This window comes from Mytilus trossulus, chromosome 6 (assembly GCF_036588685.1).
Source record: "Mytilus trossulus isolate FHL-02 chromosome 6, PNRI_Mtr1.1.1.hap1, whole genome shotgun sequence".
NCBI lineage: Eukaryota > Metazoa > Mollusca > Bivalvia > Mytilida > Mytilidae > Mytilus > Mytilus trossulus.
In genome coordinates, this window is record NC_086378.1 from 65,854,280 (window position 1) to 65,869,720 (window position 15,441).

At 31.6% G+C, this 15,441-nt stretch overlaps 1 protein-coding gene across 3 annotated transcripts in view; it reads right to left on the bottom strand.

The window, feature by feature from the left end:
* The window catches only part of LOC134721693 (H(+)/Cl(-) exchange transporter 7-like), a 59,760-nt gene that overhangs the window by 25,197 nt on the left and 19,122 nt on the right, over positions 1-15,441 (bottom strand). For 2 of the 3 annotated variants that reach the window (XM_063584860.1, XM_063584858.1), the window contains 6 exons: positions 12,822-12,887; positions 12,068-12,100; positions 7,736-7,871; positions 7,240-7,349; positions 5,409-5,552; positions 669-755 (listed from right to left, as the gene is read on the bottom strand). In XM_063584860.1, coding sequence (XP_063440930.1) covers positions 669-755; positions 5,409-5,552; positions 7,240-7,349; positions 7,736-7,871; positions 12,068-12,100; positions 12,822-12,887 — 576 coding nt within the window. The remainder of the gene's footprint in view (positions 1-668; positions 756-5,408; positions 5,553-7,239; positions 7,350-7,735; positions 7,872-12,067; positions 12,101-12,821; positions 12,888-15,441) is intronic. The other variant, XM_063584859.1, reaches the window with a different exon arrangement.

Here is a 15,441-nt window from a genome sequence, read left to right on the forward strand (position 1 = left end):
ACACATTTCCCTAACCCCCTGCTAACTTTGCTTTAAAAAAAAATATAAAGTTGTAATAACAAATCTTTCTGGTGTTAATTTGCCTTTAAACTAGCATAGTTCAAATCATCAAACTAATGATATAGCTGTTTTACTGGTAAAATTCAGCAGTAACCAAGCAAACATTGCTAAGAAATCACCTTGATTTACTGTTGTTTGTTTATGTGTTACATATTTGTTTTTCGTTCATTTTTTTTACATAAATAAGGCCGTTAGTGTTCTTGTTTGAATTGTTTTACATTGTCTTATCGGGGCCTTTTATAGCTGACTATGTGGTATGGGCTTTGCTCATTGTTGAAGGCCGTATGGTGACCTATACTTGTTAATGTTTGTGTCATTTTGGTCTTTTGTGGATAGTTGTCTCATTGGCAATCCTACCACATCTTCTTTTTTATATTGAATTTGAATTGAGGTTGGAACTGTTGCTCTTTTACTCTGAGATGAAGAACAGTAGTGAAAGTTCTTGACCTTTAATTTCTTTAAGACACCGTCACCCCATGAATATGTGTCGAGATCTAATACATGTACAGCCTATCTTTTCTATTTCATTTGCATGATGATAAAATTCCTGAGTACTTCAACAGTATTTTATATCAGTATATTCTTATACATGTAGTAGTATATCTTACCGAAATACCTTTGCCTTTACATAATCTAATTCTTCCTTTACCTAATCCTGCTGCTATGATGCCACCTGAGTGAGCCATAGGACCTTCCTGTAATTAAAGGTAACATTTTCATTGGTCTGTTAATTAAAGGTAACATTTTGATTGGTCTGTAAACTGACCACATCCTAAACAGCTGATTCATGAAATCATTAATTAAAAACTTTATATAAGTTATCACAAAGATATGTTCACCCAATTGGTCTCGCCTGTATGTAATTTTCATTTTGAATTTTTCTTTGAGTTTGGTTATTTTTTTATTTTTTTCTTTTTGATACTTTAATGCGACTGTGGCAAAAAAAATACCTGCAAAGTTTTCCAAACTATCAAAGACAATGTTATCTTCATGGAAATTGAATTTGAAAATACTAATGTAATTGTAAACCAAACTACATTCAATTATAAATGGACCTAATCACTGACAAGGATAATTGTTATTGTCACATTAGCTGCCATTATAGGATATATTGCTCGTGAGATTTTGAAAAGGCTAGATTTAAACATTCAGTTGGAACTCATGTATAATGTATATAAAGGGGTCAATGGATTGGTGGTAAATTTACATTTATGATCTTTTTACTATATTGCATTTTAAGAACGCCTAATAAATCCCTGACTGCATCTATTATGACAATTTAGTGTGAAGGCTTACTGCATCTCCTTAGAATTCTTAAAAAAATATTATTCAAATTGAGAATGGAAATTGGGAATGCGTCAAAGAGACAACAAGCCGACCAAAGAGCTGATAACAGCCAAAATATACATAATAGTTACATTGCAAAGATTTTTTTAGTATTTTTAATCTAAAATGTCACAAATAAATATCAAGATTAGTTACAATTAACAGTGGCCTTAGAATCAGGAGTCTGGGTACATTGTACAGACAACATTATATATAACCATCAAAACAATGCATCTATCATATGCATTATTTAATCTTAAAAAAAAATCAAATATCAATGAAAATAAATAAATTAGGAGGACTAAATGTCAACATGATAGCATGAGATATGTAGACGGTATATATTAAAACTAAATAAATGTAAGAACTTGATAAGTGATCATCCAAGAGTATCAAGTTAATTTTTTGTCTTAAAATGTATAAAATTTAACCAAAGAATGTTTTATCAAGCTATTTACTTTTTTTAAATTGTTATTTGGATGGAGAGTGTTTTGGCACTCACACAACATCTTCCCATATCTATGAAATAAATAAAATTTTCCAATTTTTTCATCAAATAAAATTATACACTATAACACATGTGTTTCTAGCCTAAAGCATGCTGGGTTATAGTCAGCTAGGATCTGTAAATAAATTGTTGTCCAATAGTAAGCTAATATATGTGACTGAATAAAAAAAAGCCATGCAGGATATCGTAGTTTTATTTACTAACATATGAGAATGATGATGGTGAAAATGTAAGAGTAGTGCAAACTTAAAAATTAAATCTTATATTATTATATTCGTTATTATAAAATAGTAATGTAGTTTATCTCATTCCAATGGTAAATTAAGGAATCCTTAAGTTAAATAACTTCAAGTTATTCATCTTTTAGCTGTTGAAATGTTTATTCTTTTGTTTTGTGAAACCAGTAAATGAAATGTTACTTTAATTCTAATATAGATATTAAAATGTATAAATTTTATTGATTCAATTTGAATAATGTGTGATGATCTCTGAGTGCATAGAAACTTTAATTTTAGTTTTCTTTCTTGACTGTAAATCTTGATCTAAATTGAAAGGGACTGATTATTAACCTTTCTTCCCAACATGCAACTACCACCACCAATATTTACTTCTTCATAGAATGATTATAACATGCAACATCAACTGCCACAATAAGAAATTAGTATTTCTTAATTTCATAGAAAAAATAGTGAATGTACACTTAAGTGATTAATTTCAAAAACACTTTTCACAATATTATAAGTTTACTTAAATTTCATACCGGTATTTATTATGTTAAAAACCCTTGATGAAAAAAAAGATGCATCCTACATATACAACATGGCTTGATATCAAGAAAACCTCATGACTTTGGCAATTATAGAAGTTCTTGATAAACTGTACATAGATATGGTAATTACCTGTAAATAACATAAAACTAACATACCTCAGGTAAAATTCAATGGCAGTCTAAAAATAAGTTATGTGCATAAAAAAAACTGATAATGAATAAGAAAAATAAGAAACTAATGATAAATAACTATGAAAAAATGAAATTAACATGTTCCTTCACACGTAGAAATAGGAACGAAGGGAGATATGGGTTTGACATCAATAAGATGGCTTGTAATTAGAGTCCAAAATGTCTCAAAATAAGAGACCAGAATGTCCTTAAATAAAGACCATGTCCTAAACATGCTAAAAGAAAGACCTGGGACTGTCCTAAAAGAGATACCAGAATGTCCCTAGACTCCCTAAAACTTTTGCAAACATCACTACATTTGCCAAAGTTCATAACAATGTTTATTGCAGTGTTTTGTGAAAAAATATCTTTTCGCACAATAACCCCAGCACCTTTTGGTTGCTCCTTTGAAATTAAGAAATTCAGTATTGAGCATTAACATTTTGAGAGATTGGTTTGCAGCTATTCATTTCATATAATCATTGGCTCTTAGTTTGATTAACACATGGTAACTGATAGGTCATTTAGAAAGAATTCTTATGCAATTATTTTGTATCAATGGTTCTGATTGGATGTAACTAAGGAAGCCGACATTTTGAATTGCTGAATGTATTGACATGTTATTTCTACAATAATAAGCCAAAAAACTCACATGTTGCACCTAAAGATCTTCTTTTTATCAAATTTTATTACATTCTGCAAGTGGCAGAGAAGCCAGAAAATGCCCAGTGTTTATGTTTTGTAAGCCGGAAGCATACCTATGACTTCACCTAGTGTTGGGACCAAAGAAGATAACATCATTTCGCACAATTATCATTAATGTAGATTTTACTCTGAAAGCTCCATAATGCCTCGCCAGGTAAACTAAATTTGCGACAGTAAAAATACTGATGGACGTCCTTAAAGCTTCAAATACAATACAGTTATCTCTCAATTATACTGGCCCAGGAACAAAGTCTGGTGTCAGTATATTGTTAATTCAGAAACTAAAGGTCAATCTCAAGGTCAGTATGATGCGTCTACAAAGTTTTGTCAGTTCTGAAGTACAAAAGCAATGCACAAAACTAAAATCAGATGACATTTTAATATCATAGGGTCAAATGTCAAATTCAAGGTCAAAATCACTTCCCTTTGATATATATGACACCCTAACCCATCCCAATATTCTATGATGAATCAGCATACCAATGTTATAGTATAAAAGTTATGCACAGAACACAATACAATGTTTTATTATACCTTAAAATAGGTGTCAAAGGTCAGGGTGACCTGACTGGTATTTGAAACATCCCAAGCCTGATGTCATTACACACTTCAGTTTTGTTAAGCTTTGTTAAGCTAAGTTTTAAGGTACAAAAGTTATCAGCAAGACACATATTAGACAAGATTGTACTATGATGGGTTCTAAGGTAAAAGGAACCTGTTTTTTCGTAGATGACCCCTAGCACATGATTAACCTAAGAATTACGAAACAAAAGTTACATGCAAAATTTTTTATTCTTTCTGAGGAATCTAGCGTCTAATATACTTCAGGGTGAAAAAAATGGCAATGTATGTGTACAGTGTAATTCCATTGAAGAAGCACATGCAGAGAAGGGAATACAAATTTTGACATATTTTGTGACCTACTTCTGGAAATAACTGCAACATACATAAACATCTACATGCTGCAAAATGTGAATATCCATGCCTGCAATATCAAACAGTTCATTATGTAACTTAAAAACAAAATGAGGGCTCCTAAAACAGTGTAACTTAAAACCAAAATGAGGGCTCCTAAAACAGGCATAAACTTTCAACATGATTTTACTCTAGATGATTTAATTAGTTTGCTACAAACACTAGTAGTAGTTTTGAATGGTAAAAATTCTGAAATGAATATATATGAATCCATACATTTAATTTTTTCAATACTTGTTATGAATTACTCTCTGTTGCAGTTCCACAACTTTTTATTTTCTTCATGTGATGTGGACAGTCAAACAGTCTTGGCAAACACATAGTTTTGTATTGAATGCTAGACAAGAGTGAATATGAAAAATTAGGAAAGATTGAAGTATATCAATTATTTGTTTTAAAATAATATAAACAAAATCCAAAACAGCATTTGTAAACTACTATTAATTATTTCAAAAACAAATTATACAATATGGGTCTGATTTGCCAGTCTGCACTAAAATCTTTTCTAGTTACATGTCTTACATGTGTGAAGGCCAAATTTTAAATATTTTTCTTTTGAGTCTAAACAAAATTTTGCAAAAACTTACTCATCATTTAAATTTTACTAGCCTAGGCATCAGACTTATATTGACCAATGGTGCTGACTGTTTGCACTGCATTTTTATTCAATTTGTTAAAAAAAAAAAAAGAAAAAAAAAGTCAGACATATCTGCCAACCAATAGTAGCCAAACCAATTAACCTGTTATAAATATATAAATGTAAATAAAAAGTTTTAGCAGGCTAAAATCAAATCTCAAGCAAAATACACAGCACACTTAAAACTGCTGTTAATGTTGAATTAATAACTGCAAACAAACTAGAACGAAAGTCAACTATCTAGTATTCAATCTTACCTTTCCACAAAATAGACCACCTAGGATAGAAAGAACAACTCCAACAGATTTTGCTATAAAACATTTAAATGACAACAGTCCTGGTATCTTGACACCATTTAAATAAGCCTTGATTAATGGAATACCACTCCCGGCTGCTTTTTGCTGAAAAAAATAAAAATAAATTACTGATCATACAGAGCAAACACAGTTGACTTTTGCTGAAGAAATCATATGAACAGGAAACAACTGTCATATTCTTGTCTTCGTACAAGCATTTCCTTAAGTAGAAAATTGTGAATTAAATTGGGTTTTATGACTAGCTTAACCTCTCATTCTAACTGACATACACAGCATTTTCTATTTTCTTGGTTTTCCAACTTTTAGCAGTTAGATACAATTAAAACAAGATATTGGACACATTTTTGTGCTGAGCATTATTACTCAGAATACTTTTTAAAATTTGTATACCAGAAGTTATGGATATACACCTCTGAGGTGCAACAAATCGAGCAGGATCTGCTTACCCTTCCTTAGCACTTTAGATCATCCCCAGTTTTTGGATTCGTGTTTTTCAGACTTTAGTTTTCTTTGTTGTGTTTTGTGTACTATTCCTCATTTGCTTGTCTTTTTCTTTTTTGTATTGTCAGTTTATTTTCAACTTAGGCCACGGTTTTTTAATTTGTTGGTTTACGGATTTTCCCCATGAAAAAGTCCGGTCGGTCGGTCGGAAAAAAAGAAAAAAATATCTTTCAAGACAGAAAAAAAATGCAAAATTAATATACATTTCACCTTTCTAACAAAATGTTTTTTATGCTATTTTGTCATCATTTCAAATTTTAGTTTGATGAAATATTCTTGCTCAACTGTCATAAATATCGAATGACATTGTCTGATGATTTGCCGTAAAAAAGGGGGGTGTTCACAGACAAAGATGAAATTAAATCGTCATTTCACTAACAAGAAAACAAATTCGCGTAGCTCTTAATCAATTCCATAAAACTTGGTAAGTAATGATCTTCAAAAACGAAAACTGATAAAGAAACAAATGTTTAAAACGTCGTACGAAAATAAGTTTCAACACACGTGTCAAAAACGTAATAGACTCGTCAGCGGAAAAAAACGAGAATATCGGGTTATCTGGCTGGTGTCCATTCCCGTTTTTTATCCAAATGGACGATATTTTTTTTTTATTATCCATGAAACAAGAAAATTCTAAATGACTTGTTGATATTCAGAACTTTTACTTCCAAGGTACTTTCCACCTGTCCACATTTGGACAAGTCTATTTCTATGACATTATGCATCTTACAGACTGATGACATATAAGGGAAACGAACTTATTGTGTTATTGGTTTTAAACACAGATTTTGTTCCGCAAAATTATTTGCGTAAACGACATTTCAAGGTCAGTTATAATTGATTTGTCTATTTTTAGAAACGTAAACTGGAAGGTTTATTTTTTCACAACAGAGAGTGTTATCAATCTTGTTAGTGATTCATGCATTTCATTTCATAAAAAAAGAAAAATTTAATTATTTTTCAGGGATAATGCATTTGTTTGGGTCGGCTGGAATAAAAAAGCATGAAAAGTCAATTTTATTTTTATTCTAGGAATCGGCAAAATCGGGTCGGCGGATCCGTAAACCAACAAATTAAAAAATCCTGGCCTTATGACTTTGAATTATACATCATTTAACATATTAAAATACTGTTGGTCGTTTTCTATTGGAAGGAATCTTTCAGCACTGTTATCTGCATGACCACACTGCCATTGACATTTTGGAAAATAATGATTTTTATCTATAAACTGCAAATTAAAATATTACTGAACTATTTTCTGTAAACTTACCTGTAGGAATGTAACAAGTAAGGAGGCTAAACATGTAATGACTAGATTCATGCCCATCCACATAAACACAGGTAAATATAAACAATCATCCTTTGCACACTGATCAAAATCTGGTATATAATGTTAAGGTTAATAGTAATAAATGCACTATAAAATAGAAAATTCTTACTGCAGAATTATTAAAGGTTTGAAAATAATTGAAATTGATAATTGAAATTACTGAATTACCCTGTGGATTTATTCATTTTCATGAGTATCAATTTTCTTAAATTGAGGAAAACAGGGAAAAAATGTTATTTGTTGGACATTTGAATACTTGATTCATCTGTACCCACAAAACCCACGAAAAGTGGTATTCAAGGAATAATAATGAATCCACAGTGGTATAATTCTAGAATTTTTGTATTTGTTTTTATATCTTAAATTTCTGGAGTGTCGTAAAATTCTGTTTTCTTTGTATAGTGTCCTCAAAATGCTTTTGGTTTCAAAAGGATACAATCACTGAGATATTTAAATTTGATATGAGCTACTTCTTCCACGATGCCATGAATGGCTGCTGCTAATAGAGCTGTTAATAACCCAATCCCTAACATAATCATCCATTTACTGAGCCAACCAAACGTCACCCATCTCTGTAAACAGAAATACATGTAACATAATCATCCATTTACTGAGCCAACCAAACGTCACCCATCTCTGTAAACAGAAATACATGTAACATAATCACCCATTTACTCAGCCAACCAAACGTCACCCATCTCTGTAAACAGAAATACATGTAACATAATCATCCATTTACTGAGCCAACCAAACGTCACCCATCTCTGTAAACAGAAATACATGTAACATAATCACCCATTTACTCAGCCAACCAAATGTAACCCATCTCTGTAAACAGAAATACATGTAACATAATCACCCATTTACTCAGCCAACCAAATGTAACCCATCTCTGTAAACAGAAATACATGTAACATAATCATCCATTTACTGAGCCAACCAAACGTCACCCATCTCTGTAAACAGAAATACATGTAACATAATCACCCATTTACTCAGCCAACCAAATGTAACCCATCTCTGTAAACAGAAATACATGTAACATAATCACCCATTTACTCAGCCAACCAAATGTAACCCATCTCTGTAAACAGAAATACATGTAACATAATCACCCATTTACTCAGCCAACCAAATGTAACCCATCTCTGTAAACAGAAATACATGTAACATAATCACCCATTTACTCAGCCAACCAAATGTAACCCATCTCTGTAAACAGAAATACATGTAACATAATCACCCATTTACTCAGCCAACCAAATGTAACCCATCTCTGTAAACAGAAATACATGTAACATAATCACCCATTTACTCAGCCAACCAAATGTAACCCATCTCTGTAAATAGAAATACATGTAACATAATCACCCATTTACTCAGCCAACCAAATGTAACCCATCTCTGTAAACAGAAATACATGTAACATAATCACCCATTTACTCAGCCAACCAAATGTAACCCATCTCTGTAAACAGAAATACATGTAACATAATCACCCATTTACTCAGCCAACCAAATGTAACCCATCTCTGTAAACAGAAATACATGTAACATAATCACCCATTTACTGAGCCAACCAAACGTCACCCATCTCTGTAAACAGAAATACATGTAACATAATCATACATTTACTGAGCCAACCAAACGTCACCCATCTCTGTAAACAGAAATACATGTAACATAATCATACATTTACTGAGCCAACCAAACGTCACCCATCTCTGTAAACAGAAATACATGTAACATAATTATACATTAACTCAGCAAACCAAAAGTCACCCATCTCTGTAAACAGAAATACATGTTATATCATAATACATTTACTAAGCCAATCAAACTTCACCTATCTCTAAACAAAATACATGTAACATTATCATACATTTACTCATGAGCCAACCAAAAAACACTAATCTCTGTAAACAAAAATACATGTAACATTATCATACATTTTTAAATTACTCATGACTCATGAGCCAACCAAAAAACACTAATCTCTGTAAACACATGTAACATATACATTAAATATTACCCATTCATCAAAAAATATATGTAATACTAGGATGGTAATTTGCAGGGTCAAGGCTCAAGCAGCCCATGGATGGCCCAGAAAATTTGAGGTGTGCTACCAATTTTTCTCAATCTGTATTAGATCAAATAACACTTTGCCACAAAAATGATTGCCAGGGCTACCACAAATTTTGTTATTCTTATCACTGATGTTACGTACATAATCTTTAACTTGGCTAACAAATGTTATTCAAACCATTATTTGAGGTATTTTATAAACCATTAAATTGAAAAGATTTAAAAGCGAATAAAACACTATACATACAGACATGTCAATCTTAATATAGGGGTACCAATAAATATAAGCTGAATGATCTGAAACACAAAGCAACCTTTCCAAAAGAATGGGTTGAAGACGGGCCCGGTTGCATAGTTTAGCTTCCTCCAGTTGAACTGAATGAGGGTCTTTTCCTCAATATTGTAAAATGTAACAGCAAAAGTGAACAATGAGCTTACAAATAATTAGTTTCTTGTTAATACTAATTGACAAATGTTAAATCAAAAGTTCAATGTAGGATAAAAAAAAACTTAATACATAGTTTTTTCAGTGACCCCCACACCCCGATCCTCTCGACTTAATTTGGGTAAAAATAATTTACCAATAGGGATAAATGTAACAATCAATTTTAGATATACAAAACTTGCAGAATTTTTTCCGCCTCCCCCAAACTATGTGATTTAAGTTTTTATCCTACATCGATCTTTTGATGTCGTCCCTATTATTTTACTTGTGCACCAATATACTCACAATGACTTGTGTTTTAGGTTCAAGTCAGGTCATCAATTTTCTCATTTTGAATGGTAATACATTTTGTTATCAATGTTTTCCAAATAATTTGACATCTGGAGAGGACATTCTATAATTATTTGCTAATTGTTGAAGGCCATACCATGACCTGCACCTGTAGACAGGGGCGTGTCCAGGATATTTGAAAGGGGAGGCGTAGAATAAAATATTTTTTTGACCTTTTTTTGGCTTAAAAACATAAAATAATAGAGAGTTGCACTTTATGTAACTGTTCCTGACTTGGAGCATGTATATTTTATAGTTAAAATGTCCGGGTGCCCCACGTGACATTTTTTATGCCTAGTTCTCTCCATTAATTGTCTATGGTATATTAAAATGATTAGATGGATCTTTACAGCAGTAGACAAATAACGAGAAACTCCAAACTCAAGGGTATAAGGAGTTACTTAACATTTCAATTCCTAGGCCAGGATTTTATGAAGAAGAGGCGTGATTACGGTTGAGGGTCCATGGGGAAGCTCAGAAGCTCCTGAATTTCAACAATTTAGCATCAAATTATGAAGTAATCCCTCTATTTTTGATTAAGTTCGGGTTTCGCTGAACGACACACATGATACAAGACAAATAAAAAAGTTCTTTCGTTCTGAGTATTGCTTTAATGTGGAAATATACATATTTCTAGTATACATGTACCTTGACGCAAAACCTAAAATGAACACAGAAAAATACTGACGGACTCTCATTTTCAATTACTAGAGTGGATTCATTAGAACCATTTTACGTGGATTTCTCATGGCGTAATCGTCAATAATTTTATCAAAATCAAGTTTAATGTCTCTGTGAACATATAAAAGAAGCAGAGCATTTAGGCGATCCTCCTTCATGGTGCTTCTCAAATCATTCTTGATCAACTTAAGGGATGAGTTAGCTCTTTCGGTGGAGCTTGACGTGACGCTCGTCAAAGCAAGTAAGAAGAGAACTTTCATGATGTTTGGAAATAAAGTCGAGCATGCCTTACATCAGTTAAGGTTGATGTTATTGACTCTGGTTTGTCCGGTTGATTTTCCCAAAACGACTTCCAGAGTCTCATCTCTTGCCTGCATAGTCGAACACGACAGACTCCGAGAAACGAAATTTTACGGTTGATGATGACCCATCAGATTGGGGAATCAGTATAAAAAGAAATCAGAGTATGTGTTTAATTAATAAATATGATAAATTGCCATTATTCAATACAATACAAGCAGATTATAACGATATTTTTTTTATTTTTTTTTTAAAGGGGGGGCGTACGCCCATTACGCCCTTACCTGGACCCGCCCCTGCCTGTAGATAAACTCATCATAGATATCAGGACTAAATTTCTTGTATACGCCAGATGCTTGTTTTGTCTACAAAAGACTTATCAGTGACACTTGAATCCAAAAAATTCAAATGGCCAAATAAAGTACAAAGTTGAAGAGCATTGAGAACCAAAATTCCTAAAAGTTTTGCCAAATACAGCTAATGTGTAGCTGTTCACATTATTGCACTTCAGTTCTTGAAGGGTGTTGTCTAATTAGCAATAATATTTAAACTCTTAATTTTTATACTTTGTAGAAATTGTTGATCAATAACAGGGTGTATTATTTTGTTTCACCCTGGAGTAGCAGGGGCAGATCCAATCATTTTTATAAGGGAGGTTCCAGCCATATGTCTCCATTCAAAAGCATTGGATTTATAGTAAGTATAGATAAGGGGGAGGGGTTCCAATACCTGAAACACTCCTCCTCCTTTGGATCCACAACTGAGTAACATCCATGATGGAATGATAATGGATACATTAGTGATAGCAATAGCTCACACTTCCATTTTAGGTTACATGAACACAAATACAAAAATACTACAAATGAAAAATATATGTAACAAAAAATCAAGTTAAACAAAACAAACAAACAAAGAATATTTTACTTTTACACCTCTTCCACCAAATTCATGATGTATCTAAAAAAGAATGTCATTTCTAAATTTCTCCAGGCATAAAATGCCAGCTAGTTAAAAACAATTTATTTTAAATAGTTGCATGAAAAATCTTGCAGATTATCAATAAATAAATGGGGAACAGTAAATTAGTGAAGCAATCCAAAATTGTACTTAATCTGAGTTTTGTGGCAATTATCTATAAGTCGCATTACATATTGGTTGAGGTAACTCAAGTAAGAGAATGGAAACAAACTTTACCAATTTTTCCATTTGTAAAGGGGCTTAACTCTAAAACGGTTATAGCAACACCACATAAATTCATAAATGATCTGTATTTTGTTGTAATAAGCATTTTGTATAAGTTTCATAGAATTTGGTTGAGGCAAACTAAAGTAAGTAAATGGAAACAAAATATTCAGCTATTTTTCCATTTGTGAAGGGCCATAACTCTAGAACAATAAAAGTGACACCCCAAAGTTTTACTGGATCTGTAATTTAAGGTTATAAGCAATGTGAATAAGTTTCATAGTATTTGGATAAGGCAAACTAAAGTATGGACGTACATACAGACATGGGTAAAACCATATGCCCCCTCTGCTATTTTGGGTAAAAAAAAGACAATTTCATTATTTGTTTAATAACATCCAAAATGTGAGTGAAAAATATTGCTTTTAATACATTGTAATAACAATAATTAGTGAATAAATAAATTAAGTTTTTTGTTGATCATATGTCACCATACCTTAGATCTGTACTGGTCCCTGTTCTTAATGTAGAGGACATTTTCACAGATGTCGTAATTCAGACTCTGAAAAAAAATATAGAAAAAATTGTATAAATTGAAAACCACTATGAATGCGATTAAGGAAAAGATTTCTTAAATATACATATGCAAGTTTCATTATATTTATAACAGTTCTTTTTTACAGCAGTGTACATTCAAAAAATTGTGCATGTATTTATCATTGAGAGTATGGACCATGACTGAGGGAGCATAAGGCTATTGATTCAGTCTCTCCACTTTATAATCTCTCCTACTTGTGAGGGTTTGAATTCCTAACATGCAAAAAAACTCTTAAAAAATCCAGGATTTTGGTGTGCTGTTGGAGAGCAGTTTGATTGGGATAGATAAATCCCAAGCTTATTCCAAATGATTGGTTGACAATTTTCCATTGCCTATGCCATCAGTTTTTTCTTATGTATAATGTAGTAATTGTAGATTAGTAGAAAATAAGAACTGAATTATTTGGGTTAGAGGAAGCAGAAAAAGTTCCAAACTATTGACATTATATAAAATGTAACAATTTCAAAAACCGAAATTTGTCAAATTCTTTAATCTTAAAGAATTACTACAGAGATTAGGCCCATGAACTAAATTAAGGAAATTAAGCTTGATGAATTGTACTTTTTATGTTTATAGAAGTAGAGTGATATGCATTGTTGATTTCTATATGATTGTTATAAACATGTGTTTTAATTGTATTGTTTGCAGGCAAGGACAGTTTTGTGAGGAAGTAATAAAATTATATGAAAATATACTTTGAAATGGCATCTAAATTTCTAATAAACTTAAGTAGTTTAAATGTAAATGGTACTAAAAATAAAGTTAAAAGAGACAGAGTAATTGAATGGATTAAATGTCAAAATACTTCTATCTGTTTTCTACAAGAAACTCATTTTAATGAAAACATAGAAACAGAAATAAGAAATAATTCAAATTTTGATATATTTTGCAGTCACGGAACGACCTCTAGTAGGGGTGTGGCTATTCTCATTAAAAAGTCACTGAATTATAAGTTGATAAATAAACATAACGATGTAGATGGACGATTAATTCTTTTAAATGTAGAAATTGATGAAAGCGTTTTTACACTAATGTGTATATATGCACCTAATTGTAAAAGTAATAGAAATATATTTTTCAAAAAAGTAAATAATACATTAAAAGAACAAGGGATAGGAATTACGATAATGGGGGGAGATTTCAATGATACGATGAAAGCGATAGACAGGGAAAATGCTCGTTCAGAGGTAAAAAATATCCAATCAGTAAATAATTTAAAATCTTTAATAAAAACAAATAATTTAACAGACCTTTGGAGATATTCAAATAAAAATAAACAACAATATACTTGGCGAAGAAAAGATAAATCACAGGCAAGTAGGATTGATATGATTCTGATAGGTTCAGATTTCATACCACTAGTAGAATGTTGTAAAATTAAACCTGCAGTTATTGATTCTACGGATCATCAAAGTGTTTTTATGAAGTTTAGAACAGGTGCATCAGAAAAGGGTAGGGGGTACTGGAAAATAAATAATTCTATATTAGAAGATAATGACTACATACAATTAGTTAATCAAGAAATGGAAAGCTGCTTTATGGGTAATCGTAATTTAAAAAACCTTGGTTTAGCATGGGATATATTTAAAATAAAGATAAGGGAGGCAACTATAGCTTATTGTAAATCTAAAGCAAAATTTAAAAGAGAAAACTTACGAACTCTTGAAAAAAAATTAGAAAAAAAATTGAAAATAAGAGATGAACAAGAATCTGAGAATAACGTTTTAGATAAAGATATTGAAGAACTTGAAAATAATATGGCCAAAATTTATGAACAAAAGGCTAAAGGTGCTCAAATAAGATCACGAGAGAAATGGGTTGAATTTGGCGAAAAAAATAACTCGTACTTTTTAGGTTTAGAAAAACAGAGACAGGTAAAAAAGTCAATCAATAAATTAAAAGGGGAAAATGGTGAGATTTTAACGGATCAAAGTGATATACTTAGTAATATTAGAGAATACTATAAAAAGTTATATTCGACGCAAAACCCTGATATAACATCAAGCGACAAATATATATTTGAGACAAAACTCGATAAAGAAATGGATAAAAATGATAAATCAATTTGCGATGGGGATATTACAGTAGAAGAATGCTCAGATGCTATTTATAAAATGAAACTTAATAAATCCCCTGGATTAGACGGTTTAACCGTGGAATTTTATAGAAAATTTTGGGATAACTTAAAGTTCATAGTAGTAAACATTCTTAATATTGGATACAAAGATCAAACACTTACATATTCACAGCGTACCAGTGTATTAACGCTATTATTTAAACTAGAGGCTCTCAAGAGCCTGTGTCGCTCACCTGTTACTGTATTTACTGATGTCGGTCATCTTGGTTGGCAGGTCATTAGACACCCTAGTTATGATTGTGGCCAAGTTTGGTTTAATTTGGACAATAGTTTAAGAAAAGAAGATTTTTGTACAAGTTACAAAAAATGACGAAAAGTTGTTAGAAATTGACTATTAAGGGCAATAACTCCTTAAGGTGTCGACTGACAATTTCGGTCATG